We start from the raw sequence: 18,471 nt of genomic DNA, 5'->3' as shown, positions 1-18,471 counted from the left end.
TGTGTTTTTGTTTACTGACTGCATACACACCCGTGAAAAATTTGCTGTATTCTTGTTCTATCTTCTGCGCGCTTTCAAATTGCTCCTTGGAATGTTTTTGAGATACTTTATCACGCAGAAAAATTGGATCCTTCTGTTCCCTTGAGGAAAAACAACAAACAGAAGATGGTTAAAATTGGGTGTCAATTTACAACAAAATTGTGTTATTTTAAAATAAGAATCTAAACACTTAAAACATTTCAATACAGAAGTTAAAATTTGTGTTTTGATAGGACGTAAAGTGTTTGGTTCATCTACATATACTCCTTGACCTTCAGAGCTCTTTATTTAAAAAAAAAAAAAAAAAAAAAAAACTCAGCAAAGTTTGAACTTTTGTTTAACATGTCAAGGACAAGTGAAAAACTTAGAGGTATTATTTTTGTTTAATTAATTTGTTTTCAAAACCCATCTCCCCGCCAAATAGTTTTTTTTCCATATAAGCACATGCTGGGACTTGTTTTAGAACAAGTTAAAGCAGATGATTGGTTTATATGCATTATTTTTGTGTGGCAGCAGATTTAAAATGAACCATCTTCTGAAGTCATTCTTGTAAAATGCCCCAGTAACTCCAATTAAAACATTTACAAACTCACAGCTATTACAAAAATATAATGTGGATAGGCCACAATTAAAATTACTGACTGATGTTATTACATCAATAGATTTTTTGAAATACTTTTGAAAATGATGCATTATTTTCCATCCACTAAATTGTGTTGGTCTGTTACATAAAATGCAAATGAAATACAGCAGTTTGGAAGACAAAGATTTTGGCAATATACTCACTGTATAAAAACTAAAATTAATGAACAATAATTGAATAAAACAAGTGAATGTTTATTCTGCTCTATTATATTAACCACACAGAGCAGAAGGGCATCACCACCATCTGTGTCATGAAGCGGATTGAAACTTACTTAATCTGCTTGGCATTCTTGTAGCGGATGAAGACCACAATGGGATAGATGTGAACACTGTGGAGCCTCTCAATGGCGTGCGGGGCAATGTCAAGCAAACAGTGACAGCCCTGTAGTTTTACAATAATAATAAAAATTTAAAAAAAAACTGTAAAGTTTCTGTCACCACCACAAATATGAATTCAACAGAATCCAAGACTGATATGCAGTAATCTTGATTTGTGAGCAAAAGCAGAGATTAAGTATAGATAAAAGCGAATGGGCTCCCCAAAGATAAGAAAGGAAAAGGTGTTACCTTATCTGTTATTTCCTTTATAGAAGCAACGGTGGTGACATCAAAGTGTCCACTCCTGCGCTTGTAATCGATAAAGAGGCAATCTTTGACACCACGTTCGATGGCCTGCTGCGAGGCCTTCATCACCTCTGCAGACGTGGGGAAAAAAAGCAGACTATTGATATGATGTCAAAATAAATGCCCGTAAAGTCTCATCCCTCTGGTTAGAAACCTTAAGGATCATGTATTGTTTTTCTTCTTATTAAAAGTGAAACATCTGGATGAGGGTATCTCACCCAGCAGGCATCTGCAAAACTTCCCAGGAGATTCTTTAACCAGCATTTCCTTGACTGGGTCACTGAGAGGCCCGAGTACCAGTACTGGTCGGGGAGAGGTGCACTCCACCTTCTGGACTCGTTGGTATGCCAGGCTCACACAGTCTGACAAAAAAAAAAAAAAATTATAATTAGATATAAAGCCTCCTGTTATTGCTACCCATAAGTCCATAAATTTTCCCCTCACCATCCAGGAAGGGGATGGAATCAGTGCTGATGGTGTCCAGAGCCACCATCTCTTTACTGTCTTTGGAGCTGCTGCGCTTGTGTTTCTGTTTCCTCCTGAAGAACGATCGGCGGGCGGCTGCAGAGAGGGTCTTGCTGGAATCTTCCTTCATTTCTGTCACACTGTGTCTGCGATAAAACTCTTGGTCCATCCTACATCACACACAAACACACACACACACGCACCCACACACACAAAAACCCCAAAACACTCTCTCTAAAGGACTCCAAACTAAAAACCTTGTATAGTTCATGGGTTGCAGCAGTATGTGTGTCGTTACTAGAGATGCACTTGAATGGTCAGAGGCTAAAAATGGAATGGTTTTGCTCAACAGTAAACGCACCACACCATGTGCTTCTGGGTTTCACATGCAATAACTCTCTTCAGAGTTGAAGTTTTCACTGAGGTAAGAGGCCTCAAAGTTAGCTGTTTTCAGTCTCAGTGGGGTGTTTAAAATAAACAAACAACAACAAAAAAAATTATAAGGAATCAATAAAGGTGCAAGGAGCTTCTCGAAAAACATCCCATTGAGGCCTGTTGGAGCTAAAAGCCACTTGAAGCTGAACGTCTTATTTTTGATGATTCAGCTATTAGGGAGAGGATACACAAACTGTAGGGATTTACACAGGAACACTTTGGTTGGATTTAAACAGACCAAAGTTTGTTTCCAAGGAAATCTGCTCTATTTTTGCACAAAAAGTAGATCTGGGGTCCTTTGGAGGTGACGTCTCAATTTTTACAGACATATACAATAAATGTTGCTATAGCTACAGACAGACACAAAGTATACAAATGTCAACTCCTTAGTCATTTTTATTTGGAAATAGTGAAATCTTGCTTAACCAATAAAATTGTGAAACACCTTATCCAAAATGTAAATTAAGTTAATTTGTTAATTTTTTTTAATCAAAATTTGCTAAATTAAAAGTGGCAGTACTACGCAATACAAAATGAGTGATTAAAAAGAAGCCAAAAACCTTCTGAGTGGTGCATCTCCAGTAAGTCGCACCCTAGTTTTTTTTGTGTTGTTTTTTTTATCCACCCACATGTATTTGCTGGGGATCTGTCCTCTCTGGATCTGCTGTGCATTCTCATCTAGCTGCCAGGCCATCCAGGTCCCAAAGCTGCCCTTTGGTAACGACTCATCCACATAAAGGATGTCATCCTTCTTAAAACTGAGGTCTCCTTCAGCCTCCCCCACCCTGTCGTAAAGTGCTCTGTTGGGAGGCAGAGACAAAGATAGATAGGGAGTTATTAAGAGAAGGGCGGTAAGAGGGCAAGACGAAGAGCGTGAAGCTGATAAAAATGGGAGAGGAGATGAGGTATGAGGAGAACCAGATTAAGGATCTTCAATGCAGAAGAAGGGTGACAAAGGAGGTGCAGAGCAAGTTTATCTAGCGACACCGAAGGCCTTTTCTTTGTCTTACTCGAGGCTCGTAAGTTATTCCCAAGCAGCCTATCTGTGTCAGCCAGGCAAGCCGAGTGTATTTACTGCAGATGACATCACAAACCTGCCTGTCTATTTGACGAGTGACTGTGGCAGCTGTGGAAACAAACCGAGAATAAAAGCGAACCAATTCAAAGTTGTAGTCTCCTTTTGAATTTAGTGTGATTTTAAGGACTAAAGGAAACAATGAGGACAAAAAGGATTAGACAACGTTAAGCGGTGGCAAATTAGAATCACTGCAGCAACACAACAGATCTGGGACACAATTGGCTCGGTGAGAATGAGACAAACTGTCCGAAGAGCTCTGGAGGCTATGTATAGCATAATAGAGAGCAATAAAGCTATTGCTTGGTTGAGGTCCTTTCCTGTACCATATTAGAAGAAGTCCAAACAGTTTACAACAAGTTTATAACAATGTAAAACGTTAAATAAATACAAATGAATGTACAGTACAGACCAAAAGTTTGGACACAACCTTCTCGTTCAGTGGGTATCCTTTATTTTCATGACTATTTATAAGGCAAGAAAGCCCACTTTTTAACCTGACAGGGCACACCTGTGAAGTGAAAAGCATTTCAGGTGACTACCTCTTGAAGCTCATCAAGAGAATGCAGAGTGTGTGCAAAGCAGTAATCAAAGCAAAAGGTTGCTACTTTGAAGAAACTACAATATAAGGCATATTTTCAGTTGTTTTACACTTTTTTGTTTAATACATATTTCCACATGTGTTAATTCATAGCTTGACGCCTTCAGTGTGAATCTACAATGTCAATAGTAGTGAAAATAAATGAATGAAAAGGTGTGTCCAAACTTTTGGTCTGTACTGTAAAATAGATTAAATACAGAGTGATGCATTTCAAGTGTTTATTTCTGATATGTTTAATGATTACAGTTAACAAAAAAATCAACTGTAATCTCTGTAATCTAATTTCTCATATAATTAGAATATTATTTAAGACCCATAAAAATAGTCCATAATTGTACATGACACCACAGTGGAGTACTTTTTTTTTTTTCATTTTTTCTTCCACCTGCCTTTGCTGACTTTGCCGTTAATAACCATCTGCTGAACAGAGGTCAAGTATAGCATCTTCTCCATGATTTTATATGTGTTAACATTACATTTCAGTACAAAAACTACTGAAATAGCTTACAATATGTAAATATTAAATGAATAAACAAATAAATGATAAAAGACAAATGCTTGAAATATATTACTCTGTGTAATGCATATATGTGTTACATAGATTTTTGAAATTAACTACTGGAAAAATATGCTTTTTCAAAGATAATCAACTATATTGTCACGCCCTGTTGTTTATGTAAATACGCACCGAATATAAAAGCCATCTCCGGGTGCATCTTTGATCGTGTTGAAATCATCAAGCCGATGCTGCACCTTTAAAGTCACTGTCTCTGCAGGTTTCAGCATCTCAACGTACACCTCTTCAGCCGTCTTATTCTTCATGTTCACCAAGTTATACTGAGACAGAGGAAAAAGCAAAACGAAACAAAGTTACAATGAAAATACAGATCAGGGAGAATGTTGCAACACAACAATATGAAACTCAGAAAACTGATGACTGCAAAAACAATTTCCCCCGACTGTGAAGGCTCTGCTAGTAAATAGCCACATTTCCTCCAAGCTTTCAGCGCCGTTAAAGTGTCGCAGTATTGATTTGTGCCACGTATGAGGGAGGAAAACAAACAAGGAGATTGAAGGACAGCGTGAAGCTGTGCGGTCTGATGACAGGACTGTATTGCAATTTCCACAGCAGACTCTTTGTGGCTGAGAGCTAAAGTAGGAGCATGCCAGGAAATGTCTAGCAAGAATTTGTGGTGTTCTGGAGAGATTACCAATTTGGAATGAGACTGAGCAGATCAATGAGATACAATGACATGATGGAAAGCAGCAGCACCTCGTGGCAGCAGAGGAACACAAAGCTTATTAATGCCGAGGGGACTGAAAAGCTGCAGCTTTGGCAGCAGGTATGGAGCAAGATCTGCATACTGCTGAAGAAAAAACAGATTAAAATCCCCAATTCTCACCTGAAAACACTCAGTATTTCTAAAGCAGCAAGTCTTTGACAACAGCATAAAATACCTTGAATATATGTTAGTACCTCTAAGATGAGATCCCCAGGAATAAGCCCATCTGGACCTCTTGCAGGACTGTCCTCATCCAGACTCTCTATGTAAACGCCCCGCAGGTTCCCCCCACAGAGAGTAACGCCCACTTCCACCCCAGGCCTGTGGACTGTCACAAGTCTGGGCTCAACAACCTTTTTGGTGCCCTCAGGCGGAACTCTGGAGGAGGAGAGGAGATGCTTTCAGGTTCTAGTAAGGTGTTTTTCCTCACATTTTTCTTCAGGAAGAGAATATTTTAGCTCAACTTTATTTTTCTTTTCTTTTTTTTACATGTTTACCTGACAAAACTGTTGGGGCTGGTAGTAGGGGTGGTCTGCTTGGAGGAAGGAGTGAGTGTGCCCTCGTCTTGCTCACTGAGCGTATCAATAGCAGAGTGACTGTCTGGAGTTGCAGTCCCACTCCCCTTTGGGGTTGACTGAGTGCTGACTGAGGGCTCGAGACGGGAACTGCAGGGAAAGAAAAAGAGATTTCAGCTGAATAGAATAGATAGAAAAGAATAGAATAGAATAGAATAGAATAGAATAGAATAGAATAGCTGAACTCTTAATTTGCCCCCAAGTTGGGACAAATGGCCCTTTAGTATGAAATGAATCACAAATAGCAATAAATAAATGAAATAAAACACTACAAATATGCACATTTGGCAATAAACCAATAATGAATGAAAAGCATAAAGACTGTAACAAACTTGTTTTGCAATCCTTAAGGTGTGTATTGCAATAATACAAACTTATCTACTGTTAACAAGGGCCAGAAATTCCTAATGTAGACTTTCAGTGAGAACCACAAGAGCTCATCAACAGCCTGGTTCAACTCATATTTAATCATTTATGGATTTGCGCCTCAGTGATTGCTTTTGCAACGTGGGACGGTTTCTCAAATATTTGAATTTGCAGAAAAGATTAAGAATTGAATCTAAGTTGATAGTTTGAAAATCAAGCAAATAAAAGGGAGCGCTGTGGCAAAATCCATCCGGATCCCTTTCTGTGCCAACCAATTCCGCAAAGGCTTCAACTAGGCCAGCCATTCAAGCTGTATTGGCGGGGGATGGCAGGGTGGAAGTTTCGGACAGGACTGCAGTTAAAAGGGAAGAGCTTCAGGTCTGACTGATGGTAAAAAGACTCAGATTGTTTCCAAAGCTTGTAATGACCTTAATGAAATCAAGCATCTAAGAAAAAGATCTCTGCTAAATTTAGTGAATCTTACCAAGCTCTACGTCTCTAAAACACTGCTCTACAAACCATACAGAAATACTATTTAAACTTTTATTTATGAAGGAAAGTATAGCACATGGAACCTCTCAAAAGGTAGATGTAAAGCAAAAAAAGAAGAAAAAAACAACAGAACAATTTTACCTGGAGCGAGAGTGGTTGCCCAGCTGGTACATATGTGGGTTGTACTGGGCCATGATGGTGATGGTGTCACACTGCTGTCCAATGATGAGACGAGCTTGCTGCTCTGTAGCATTCCGCAAGTTGATACCATTGAACTGATAAAGAGGAAAAGGCATAGTAATAGAGAAAATGATGAGGTCAAAGGATGTGAGACTTAAGTAGAGTATGTTTGTGATAACTATCAGGAGTTTGGATTATACAAAATTCCTGCTCTACAAATTTATGGTCATGTCAAGAGTTACCATGACTATTCAGCATTTTTCTTTTTAATACACATGAGGCACAAATTATTGGAACAAGCAAAAATAGTTTTTGTTCATTAGTGTATGGAGCAGATTTATGAAATGGATTGAAAGAGGAGTTAAAAAAAAGTACAGATTTAACACAGCTTAAAAATTGATGCAGGTTATCTTGCATTAATTCAGGATAACCTGCATTATTAATGGAAGGCTAGCAGCACAATCACTTAGTTTATGGAAAACCAAATAAATAATCACATCAAAAGTTTGCTTTCTGTCATTTATCTGAGAAAGCCTATTATTTTTGTAGCCTTGAGATACGACCTGTGACATTCAGTAAGTTGTTCTTACCTCCACTAATTGGTCTCCATACTCTAATCCTGCCTGGTGGGCGATGCTCCCTCCAGTAACTTTTGAAACAAAGATTCCTCCGTTCTCCCCGCTCACAATAGAGATGCCCAGAGGCTCGGCACCTTTGTGAACGATGACGTTGCGCGGTTCCTCCAAGTACGGCCTGACGTGAGAGAGGGATCAAAATTAGAACGGAGCATCGCAGAAGCCCAACTTGACGACTCAACACGAAAGAAGAGAAGGACAAAGATGACGGGTCACCATCAAGTTACTTTACAGGGGTTGGTGCTGAAATGTTGCAAATCAAAGAATATCAACAGAAAGCTTGTGTTGAGATTTAAAAATGCTTGAGCCAGAGATTAATTAAATGCCTCTTAAATCTGTACACTGATTTTCAATTTTGATCCTCAGAACCCAGTGTCCTGCATGAATTATCTGTTTATACTCTAAAAACAATAGTTTCAAAGCTGTTTAAGGCATTAATGAAAAAAAGAAAGTAAATCTTGTGGCTGCAAAAAAACTCAGCTCATTGCCATGTCCACCATGTCTAACAAATGGAATAAAATGTTTCAGCAGTTTAATTATAAATCTAAGTGGAAATAATAATAATGTGGACACACCAAATCAACTCCCTTACAAGGCCACCTCAGTCCACAAGTGTAAATCCAACAAAAAACTTGAGGAATTAGCTAAAGAGGAGGAAGAAAGTGGTGAGGACCAAATACTTAGGATGATCTAGAAAGGTTCCAAGAGCATCAAAGATCTTCCCTCTTGATGCTTCAAACTTGTGACATATTCAGTTGCATATCCCTTAGAACAGAGTTTGCCAATCTAACAATGTATTCTTATGCAAAAATCTCATCCTTAATTGTTGCATGTTTTATAAATACTTTACATTTGTGTGAACCTACATGCCTGGACACAAAAGTCAAATCTGAATGTCCCCACTGTGGTGGCAGTAAAAGATATTTCTATTCAATTCTATAAATTCCACGAGCAGCGGCAGTGCTGGACCAAAGACGGTTGCACAAAGCGCAAACAGTGGAGATCTTAATCATCAGGCCTCCAAAGATTTAACTTCTTAATGTGGAATTTTTACACAAACTTGATACATTTAGTTGAATTTATTTGCATTTTGTATTTTTTTCAGTAACAGATTAGGCAATTGTAAAAAAGTAATTAATGTACAGGATCTTTTATTTACTTGCCAACAGATCTACCCATTTGTGAAATTTTGTATGAAACATTCTTAACTAAAAAACATCTCAAGCAAAACGGTAAATATCAGGACAATGCAGGGCAGTGGGTCTTGTGGAAAGCTACTGAAAAACACAGTTCTGGAGCTACTTTATACCGAGCTTACAGACGAGAGTGGAAGGGTTTAGATCATACCACATAAAGGCAAAGTGAGCAGTAAAAACACAGGAAAATGCCCTCATTTAGAGGAGACTTGTATGAACTCTGTGTCTTCATAACAAGGTTGGGCTTGTAACATGCCTTCCAAATTCATAAGCACACAGGAGAAAATGAAATGCAGCCAGAGATTGGGGTAAACAAGAGTGCTGGTGTATGGACAGAGATATGACCCAGAAGCTGGATGTTGAATAATACATTGCATAACATACATACTGCAGACTGAAGGGTGATCTGGCCTAAGGCAAAGATGCACACATGCATACAGCATTATTGGGACATGCACCGAGATTCAAGTGGGTCTTTGGACATGAACAGGGCAATGTGCAAGCACAAAAATAACACTGAACCTTTGAAGTTCACCAAGTGTAGCTAATCTGAGCTTGTGTGTTTTCCTAAGGCACAAATCATACTGCTGCATGCAAAGAAACAGAAATCTCCAAATTAAACCGTTCTCCCGGGGTGGGGGTGGGCTGGGTAAAAAACATCACAAAACCTCTTTTTACATTCCACAAAGTGCATGTAAACTGCAAAAGAGTGTTCTGTTGCTTCAGGATATTCACTTTCCATCCAGCATCTTATCTGCGCTAGAACATGTGAAACACTGTAGAGACTTGTGGGGCAGGGAAGGGTAAGAGTGGTGGCATTCCCTGCTTTGCAGCATGGATGATTGAGGACAAACCTGAGGCTCCTGAGAGAGGAGAACCTCGGCCTTGCAGCCAGAGGAATCCTTAGAAAAGAGCGATTATGATAAAGAGATCTGGAGGGAGAGGGTTGCAAAGAGGCGGGAGGAAGATAAAAAGGAGAAGAGAGACAGATATCACAGAAAGACAGACACAGTGTCAATGCCAGAGACGTGCCACAACTCCTGTGAAGTTAGTCAACAACAGATCACATGGTGGATTATAGCAGCACTGTAGCCAGGCAACGCAGTCATACAACACCTGAGAGTTGACGCATCACACTTCAGATATAACTAAAATCTTCAAAATTTACAGTTTGGATTTTGACTTTTTTTTTGCATCGTCTCCCTTTTTCAAGAGGAGACTAGGATACACTTGACAAACACTTCCAACATTTACAGAATGTAATTATGAAGTGAATGAACACAAACATGTCGTGCACCTTAAAGCCAGATATAGAATCTATTAAAATAGATACCTGTCTTTTCTGCGCTCCCCTATTGGCACAGGACTGACTGAGATGCGGGGTAACGTGGAAATGGAGCCTTGTGATTGGCTGCTGGCAAACGAGGAAGTCTCCAGGTTGAGTGGCGACTGCGGAGGGGTGATGAGGCTGGGACTGCTGCACTCGGAGTGCGACAGAGAGCCTGGATTCATGAAAAGAGCAGCAGAAAGGGAGACAATGAAGGTCTACAATTATAATTAATTTGGCGGTTTATAAAAATCAATGATGTAAGTGTAAGATAAAAATGATTACGCTTTATTCCACTCAAGCACCCTTTAATTTGTGGCGCGGATCTTCATTTTATACTTTACACACATTGAAAGTACCAATTCCAGTTCATTAATCCAATAATATTCATAATCTTATTTTTATTTTAATCACAATCTGAAAGAATTAAGTGAGGATTATGCTGTATGCATCTGAAAGTACCTTACCTCTGTCTGAGCCCAGCATGGAGCGGGGGTAACGGGGAGTTGAGGGAATTTTGATCCTCTCTGTGCGGTACTGGACGTTACTGGAAGAACCTGGAGAAAATAACACGTACAATTGAAAACCTTTGTCACAACATCCAGAAGGACAAAGGGAAAAGAAGGTAGAAACCCTTCATATGCGTTTGTGTGCATGCGTGGGTGTCAGACTGACCGAGCCGTGCGCCGGAGGGCAGTGAGTTTGTACCGTGTGACGCTCTGCTGCTGCGTGATGAGGACGTTTCAGAGTAATCGCTTGTGCGCTTCTGTTGGCTCAGGTCCAGGCTCAGGCGACCCTGATGCTGGGGGCTGCACAGACACAAACAGTTAGAATTGTGCATAAAATATGCCTGCTAAAAAGCAAGTGTGTCCTTTTTTTGTTTCTAGATTAATCAATCGACTGAGCTACACACACACTTGTGTGTGGTAACTCTACACCAGCGGCTGGTGTAGAGTTACTGGTTGAAACTCTACACCTGTAGAATTACAACCTACTTATATTCTTTAAGGGCCAATAAGGAGCAGAACACTAAAAGTTGTGTAATAAGACCAGAATGCAAATTTGAAACAGTCTCACAAAAGATGACAGCAATAACTGAAGGCATCCTAACTATTGACCATTATGATTCCGTCAAAAACTAGATGACTAATGACTAATCTGACTAATCTGAGGAACTAGCATTTGCCTTGTGCATAATTAATAAAGTTACTCTGTATTAAACTGCATTTAAATTAACACATCGACAGTGAAAGAACTGCAAAATGCAAATCATAAGAGAAAAGAATGAAACAATTATTGAATAAACTGACATAAATGTTTTAATTTTTTCTGGACGAATAGTTGAAGATTTCCAAATAAAACCAACAGTAATCATAGTTTAGTGATATTGGTCACCGTATGAACTGTAGGGGGCTTATTCTAAAAATGTGAAACAGCGGTGAGCCTTAGTTTGAACAGCGGTGAGCCTTAGTTTGAACCTTGTGGAACACCAGTGAGTTTTTATTTCTGCCGACAGAAGTATAATAATGCTTAAAAGTCAAGACTTGACTAAGAAATTAAAGATGATGGTGGTAAATTGAAGCTAACCTGGGGTGGGTGTGCTGGTGACATATCTGAGATGCTACAGATGGACAGTTGCTAGTATGAACGCGGTGACTGCGCACAGTATATACTGGATTCCTCATCACAGCCGTCACAGCAGGGCAAGGAGACAGTCCACGATGGGCTGAATCTGGTGAGACACACACATGGCAGGATGTTAAAGAAAATGTCATTGAACATTCTGACAACAATTACGCATGCAAGCAGCTCACTTGGAGGTAGGGAGCCGTTGTAGACTGCGGGTATCAAGCCGACGCTGTGGCGATTTGAGGGGCCGGGGGAGTGCAGAATGTCCCTGGAGTCTGGTGAATGTTCATCGTTGGAGTAGCCCTGTGGAGAATCAGAGACAAATATGTCTAGGAAAGCATTTCTGTTGCAGAAGTAAAGCGTCTCATTGGACGCTTTACTGGAAGCGTCCAATGAGAAAAAAATTACAGCAAGAGCAAATAAAACGAATGTGTTGTGTTCAGGGGCCAGGAGATATAACTGAGGAGGGTTGCTTAAAATCCCAGATCTGACTCAGCAGCTTCTTGGCTGTGACAGGTGATATGATGCATTACATCACAAAATTAAATTGAGTGTTTCACTACAAATGTGTTTACATTACATTTAGGAATATTTCAATTTAAGGGAATCTGAACCAAGCACACAGGACAAAGTTTCAGAGTAAAATTAAGGAGTAAACTTGCAGATGTATTAATACACCTTGTGCTTTTTTGTGTGTCTGATTCTTGTGTGATTCTGTGCAAAAGATCATTGGTGCATCAATGTGACACTGAAAGTAAACGTATTTAGCCTCCATGACTAACTTAAGTGTTTTGAGCCTCTAACAGTTTTTAATCCAGTATTTTTACACATTTAGCTCCAGCCATCATTAAATCAACTATGACCAACTTCCCTGTTCCTTCTGAAAGCAAGCATCCCCACAGGATGACGCTGCCACCTCTGTGTTTTCATCATTTTCCTACATTTTCCAACAATACCCTGCTCTGTGTTGGTCTATCACAATAAATTCTAATAAAATGCACCGAAGTTTGTGGCTGAAAAGCTTCAAGGGGTATTGACACTTTTATGGACTCCATCTTCATGTGTAATCCACATACCTGGAAGGGGGGATGAGTGATCTTTGGGGTTCGACGTCGAAGTGCAGGGGCAGATTTAGGACGAGGCCTCTTTACCTCTGGCTCCTCCCCTCTGGTGCGCCCAATGTCCTCATCGCATGACTTTCTGGACGTCAGGACCTTTCCTTCCAGGAAGTAGTGGTTCCCATTCCTGTCTCTTTCTCGCTCACTCCTTTCTCTGCTCTCTCCTGCTGTCATGGAGATGGAAGCTTCTCCTTTGCCGTCGGAGGTGATGGTGCAGTCTGAGGCGGAGCTGCTTTGATGTTTGTGTTTGAATTTAAAAGAGTCGCTGCGGGTGGGAGGGGTAGGAGGAGTTGGAGTAGGGGTAGAAGAGGATGAGAGAGATTCTGTCTTTGAAGGCTGTGGGGAGTGTGAAGCTACAGCTGAAATCTGATTGGCTGCCAAGTACTCCAGCTTGGAGGAGGGAGTCTCGGGGTGCTTGAACGTGTCTGGGTCAAAGATGGACTTCCTCTGCTTAGGTGATTTATAGATGGAAAGTTGGGTGGCTGCTGAGATCGGACTGGCATTGTCTGGAACGACCGACATACCTCCGACCATCATCTTGGGCCATGTGCCGCCACTGTGCTTCTTCTCCAGGGCAGTCTCCATACCAATGCATTCAGAGTGGGAAATGGGCTCAAACGGCAAGGAGGAAGGCGCCTTTGTATACGAACAGCACTCCTGAAACGCGCTGGGTCCGTAGCGACCAGTTCCCAGGTCGGCCAGAGGTCGCAGACTAGTGGCGTGGAGGGAAACGCTGGAGAATGGTTTGCTCACATCGCCATAAATCTCATCAGACTCCCCTCTGGCTTTCCTCCTCTCCCCAGAGATACTACCAGAGCTGGCACTTCCACCGTCAGGGCAGAAGATGTCAGTCTGCGTCGAGCTGTTGTGTTTCAGGTTGCGGCTGTTTCTGGAGTGGAGCTCAGACAGCAGAATGCGTCCATTGGACTTCTCGGATGAATCACGCAGGCTCTCAAAGATGTTCTGGCCTGATGTGCTGTGAGGGAAAAACTACGGGAAAACAAAGGAATGAAGCAAAAAATAGATTTATTAAAAAAATAAATAACTGATAGATTTATAAACAACTAAAAGATATACCTACTGTTACTAAAGTTTCTCAACTATTTAGGGCACAGGAGGAGATATTAGAACTAGCTCACCTTCATAAGGGAGAGGCTCAGCGAGTCCCTGCAGCTCCGCAACAGAGCCTCACACTCCGTCACAGATTTGTTATCAAGAGCAATTCCATTAATCTGCACAAAGACACAGAGCAAATAAGGAAAGGTCACATAGCACTAAAAAGCAATGAAAGTGACACTCCTAAAATCCCAAAGGTGTTTACGAGTGTGTCTTTGGTATCAATATTCTTAAAAGAGGTGCAAAACTACAACATATTCAGGAGAGAGGATCAGTTGCTTAAAATGCGTCTTGCACTGCTATAATGGGAAAACTACAAGGAATCTAGGTCAGCGCATTTTAGTTTGCAGTTTGCATTTTAGTTTCAAACAGATTTCCAACATAAAAGATTCAACTTGAGCGCTATCTTATTAAAATGAGAATGTCTTACATTCACATGCACATAACAGACCCTGCTGATGAAAATTATTACATATTTTTGTTTCACTACATTATTCTTAAGAGTTTAGAGCACAATTATCCAGACTAATACTGTCTGGAGCTAATGCAGCCAATAATACATTATTTAAAGCTCTAATGGAAAAAATGGACATGAGTATGCTGTGCAGCATGTTTTGTCCTAACTTTAAGGATGTCATTCACATTATTTTAAGGGTTTATGATGGCACTTTATATGCCACCTTTTTATAACTGTGTTCAAATTATGAAGAATGATGAATTGAAACAAAAATGTGTAATCATTTTCACAAGCAGGGTCTATAACATGAATATAAACTTTGGGTGCACCAATATATCAGCTAGCCAATAAATCAGCTCTCAATTTTCCTAGCTGAAGAAAAGTCAGGTGAGTCCAGCGTGTTCTCTGGAATCTCATTAAAAATTACTTTAAATTGGAGGAGCAGTATAATGGAAGGTTCTGTGTTTTTGTAATCAGCTCACTTTACTAATTAGTTGGTTAAGACGGTAAAGCTCAAATGTTTAATTTCAATGAACAGAGAAACTGAATCTTCTCTTTCTGACAGATTAACATTACAGACACTCTTACTATTCGTCACCAATTTGTTTGCTGCTCTATCTGCAGAGAAAGATAGAGCCTTTCGATCAATCCCTTCTTCCAAAGATTTAAAAGAAGGGAAGAAAGTTCTGGATACAACTAAATTACACCAAGCATGTAAATTCTGGATTGGACTGAGGTTTAGATTACTGGGTTAAAGGAATCTGTGCTTACTCCAAAGCAACAAATGTTGAGTAAAAATTGGCTAAAATAAAAAATGAAGTGATTTCAAGGTGTCTAAAAATTACTCACAGCAATAAGTCTGTCTCCAACTGTGAGAGAGCCTTCTCTGGCTGCAGGACTTCCCAGAGCGATGGCAGTGACAAACACCCCACTTTCCAAACTAATACCACTGTCTGAAACACAAAGGAGAAAATCAAATGGCTACAAGGGGAAATAAAATCCACAATGACAAATACTCAGACAAAATAGCAGATTTTAAATGAAAAAAAACCCCGGTATTATTCTGCTACCGGGTCCAGTAGCAGAATAATAGTACATAAATGATTCATACACAACATGAACCTGAAGAGATAAAAAAAGGACCCCAGGACTAGATGAGCTCCATAGATTTATTAACCATAACAGTGAAATATCCCTCTCACTCTGTCTGTTCCAACCCTGTAAGAAGACGACTTCTCCCATCGTTCCTCTGTGTGTGTAATTAAAGTACCTTTATGTCCCAGTAGGTTGATGTGAACAGGGGTGATCAGCCTTCCTCCCAGAGACTTCCTTCTTCGTACCACCATGTTGATCAATCCGCCTCCATTAACCACAGCCTTCACCACCTGTTTTCTGTCCTTATTGGTCAAGTCAATGTCATTAATCTTCAACAACCAATCGTTGACTCTGGAGTCCAAAGAGAAGAAATGACGATGATTTAACAAATGTCTATCAGCAACAATGTTTAATAAGTAGGTTCATACCTTAGCCTCCCATCAGCAACACTTCCTTTATCCACCCTTGTAACAAATATTCCACAGTCTCCAGGTAGGTAGGGATCATTTACCCCCTCGGCAATGTCAAACCCAAGAGCCTTCAAGTCCATGTCCTCCTATTAGGGCAATGATATGCAGGCCAGTCAACTTATTTCTCATTACATTCGATTTGCTGTTCCCGATTTCAACCTTAGGTTTAGTCTTACCCTGTCTTTCTCAAACTCCACCACCTCCGTCTCCCATTCCAGGGAGTCTGTGTCAATGGCAGAATCGTGAGAGCTGTGTGCCATTAGCTGACAGAACCGGGCCTCCTTCTCCAGCTGGCTCTCCATCTTTTCCCTTAACACAGAGCAGCAGGGTTAAAGGTCAGTAACCAAGACATATTTAATCCGACTGAAGCACATTTTTTAAATCAATATTTTTCCTTTATCTGCCTTTGCAATTCCACACATTCTGTCAAGGTAAAATTACAAACTTCAATGTATTGGCACTTTATATGGTTTACTGGTTTTTGTATTTGTTTTTAACAGATGCAAATCTAAAATCTGGGCATAGATTTGACTCGCAATACCCCACTTTGGAGAACCACCTCCCTGCAAAACTACATCTGCAAGTCTTTTGGTATTTTTCATCACCAGTTTTGTGAATCATAAGTTTGAAGATTGTCAGAAAGATTCTCTGTGAACATGATTTTTCGAATCCAGCAACAAATTGTTAACTGGATTTGGGTCAAAACTTTGACTGGTCCATTCTACCAGTCAAACAGACTGGCAGAATGTCCATTTGCCAGTTTATATTAAGGCAAATGACCTGGTATAAGTCAGCAAATTACTTTTATCAAGTCATTGGTATAAGACTTAGAATTAGACTTGTACTTTATTGATCCCTTGGGAAGTCTCCCTCAGGAAATTGAAGTCATTTGCCTTGGTATAAATTATTCCACTATAATTTTTGGCTTCATGATTAAGGTTGCTATATTCTGTCTCATGCATTTTATCAACATTGGCATCGCTATTGCCACTCTGCCATAAAAGCATTATTTGTAGAGTGGAAGAAAAGTCTTTGCCCTGTGGACAGATTCTTCTGTCTGCTCCTCCAGAGTCTCAGCTGGTCCTCTGGTTAATGTTCCTCTAGTCTGAGCAGTCAGTTTTGATGTATATTGAACAGAAGCTCTGGATATTGCTTTATAATGTAACCTTGCTTCAAACATTTCCACAACATTCTCTCTGAACTGTCTGCTGTGTTCATTGGTCTTTGTAATGATGATTAGTCAATCAATTGATCGCTCACATTTATTTGTACTGCACATTTCAGCAACGAGGCAGTTCAAAGTGCTTCACATAAAAACACAAAAATAGAAAGTCAATAAAACAACCATTTAAATTCTAAACAAATTAAATCAAACTTTGTGGTTGTAATATGAAATGTTTTTTTTAATTGAAAGACACAAATACTTGTGAGGTGCCATAGTAAATATCACAATTCAAAGTTCTTAAAATAGAGCTCAGAGTTTATTTTAAAACATTGGATGTCTTTAAAAGAACTTTACTGCTTTGTGGATTGGGGAATATAAACTATATTTAAAGCAGAAAAAGACGAACAGCAGACTGGACTTGTCAGCAAGATGTATGAGGTCCTATTGAGGCCTGCCTACAAGGTAGCAATGACATTCAAAGCCCAGGGGTACATGTCCTTTAAGGAGGATAAAGAGGGAATGTTTTTACCAAGTTACTGTATGACCTGAAAATACAGGAGAAACAACTGATTTTAAGGCTTGAAAGAGAAAACAGGCTACATAGGGTCTTGATGAAACCCCAATTGCAGTTTCAACTTTATGGAAAACTAAAATTTCAGCTTTAATTATCAACAGTTTTTCATTCAACGCTTTGCCTTAGAAATGCCTGTCATGCCCACTTTCACCAGCAGATGGAGCCTCTGCATGCAGCATAGAATCACGCAAGCAGAATTAGAGACTGTGATCTAAAATGTTTACATGTGCTTAAAACACTAATGCTTTCTGGGATAAAATTTTAATCTGTGTAAATGGAAATGGGGCCAAAAAAAATAAAATAAATCACCACCAAGCTCCATATTGGGTCAGTATGAGAGCCGTAGGAGAGAGGAAAGATAGATAAGGAGTGGAAATTATTCTCTCAATAAAAGAGAATAATTTAAAAAAACTTGAGAGGGAACTCACTTTAATTCTTTGAGTTCTCTCAGCGCATCGTTCTTCTGTTTTCTCATATCGTCCAAATTACGCAAGGCGTCAGCCAGGTCACTGACGGCCCGGTCCCTTTCTCGCCGCAAGTTATCACACAAAGTTCTGAGGAAAGAGAGAGAACAGATGGTTGCAGGATGTAAAGGAATATGTGCAAATAAGTAAAATGTAATGAGTATGAAAGTCCCACTGATAGTGTCTTATGTTTAAAATTAAATAAATAAATAAAAGGTTTGAAAGTACACACACACACTGACCTTATGCTCTCCCTTTCTGCCACTATTTTGTCCCTCTCTTGGAAGGCCCAGTCCCTTCGACATTTGGCCACTTCTGCTTCCTGTGTGGCCTCCTTCAGTTCCTGGGACATGGCTTCATACTGCTTCCTCAGCATCTCTATCTCCTTATTAGCTCGTTCCATGTCCAGGGTAGCGGAGTCTTGTTTCTGAGAACATAGTTTAAA

General features: G+C 39.9%; 1 protein-coding gene across 5 annotated transcripts in view; it reads right to left on the bottom strand.

Annotated features, from left to right (window-relative positions):
* The window catches only part of dlg5a (discs, large homolog 5a (Drosophila)), a 42,514-nt gene that overhangs the window by 2,110 nt on the left and 21,933 nt on the right, over positions 1-18,471 (bottom strand). For 2 of the 5 annotated variants that reach the window (XM_055029453.1, XM_055029455.1), the window contains 25 exons: positions 18,269-18,453; positions 17,991-18,116; positions 16,000-16,132; positions 15,782-15,909; positions 15,529-15,704; positions 15,108-15,211; positions 13,825-13,917; positions 12,644-13,675; positions 11,753-11,870; positions 11,526-11,670; positions 10,614-10,747; positions 10,406-10,495; positions 9,945-10,113; positions 9,466-9,543; positions 7,371-7,533; positions 6,742-6,875; positions 5,665-5,832; positions 5,362-5,545; positions 4,573-4,721; positions 2,838-3,008; positions 1,753-1,943; positions 1,527-1,670; positions 1,252-1,379; positions 957-1,066; positions 31-140 (listed from right to left, as the gene is read on the bottom strand). In XM_055029453.1, coding sequence (XP_054885428.1) covers positions 31-140; positions 957-1,066; positions 1,252-1,379; positions 1,527-1,670; positions 1,753-1,943; positions 2,838-3,008; positions 4,573-4,721; positions 5,362-5,545; positions 5,665-5,832; positions 6,742-6,875; positions 7,371-7,533; positions 9,466-9,543; positions 9,945-10,113; positions 10,406-10,495; positions 10,614-10,747; positions 11,526-11,670; positions 11,753-11,870; positions 12,644-13,675; positions 13,825-13,917; positions 15,108-15,211; positions 15,529-15,704; positions 15,782-15,909; positions 16,000-16,132; positions 17,991-18,116; positions 18,269-18,453 — 4,363 coding nt within the window. The remainder of the gene's footprint in view (positions 1-30; positions 141-956; positions 1,067-1,251; positions 1,380-1,526; positions 1,671-1,752; positions 1,944-2,837; positions 3,009-4,572; positions 4,722-5,361; positions 5,546-5,664; positions 5,833-6,741; positions 6,876-7,370; positions 7,534-9,465; positions 9,544-9,944; positions 10,114-10,405; positions 10,496-10,613; positions 10,748-11,525; positions 11,671-11,752; positions 11,871-12,643; positions 13,676-13,824; positions 13,918-15,107; positions 15,212-15,528; positions 15,705-15,781; positions 15,910-15,999; positions 16,133-17,990; positions 18,117-18,268; positions 18,454-18,471) is intronic. The other 3 variants (XM_055029456.1, XM_055029457.1, XM_055029454.1) reach the window with 2 other exon arrangements.

Source organism: Poeciliopsis prolifica, unplaced genomic scaffold (genome assembly GCF_027474105.1).
Source record: "Poeciliopsis prolifica strain line A6 unplaced genomic scaffold, Auburn_PproV2 SCAFFOLD005, whole genome shotgun sequence".
Classification (NCBI taxonomy): Eukaryota; Metazoa; Chordata; class Actinopteri; order Cyprinodontiformes; family Poeciliidae; genus Poeciliopsis; species Poeciliopsis prolifica.
The sequence above is the reverse complement of the archived record's forward strand: the minus strand, read 5'-3'. Positions and strand labels throughout refer to the sequence as shown.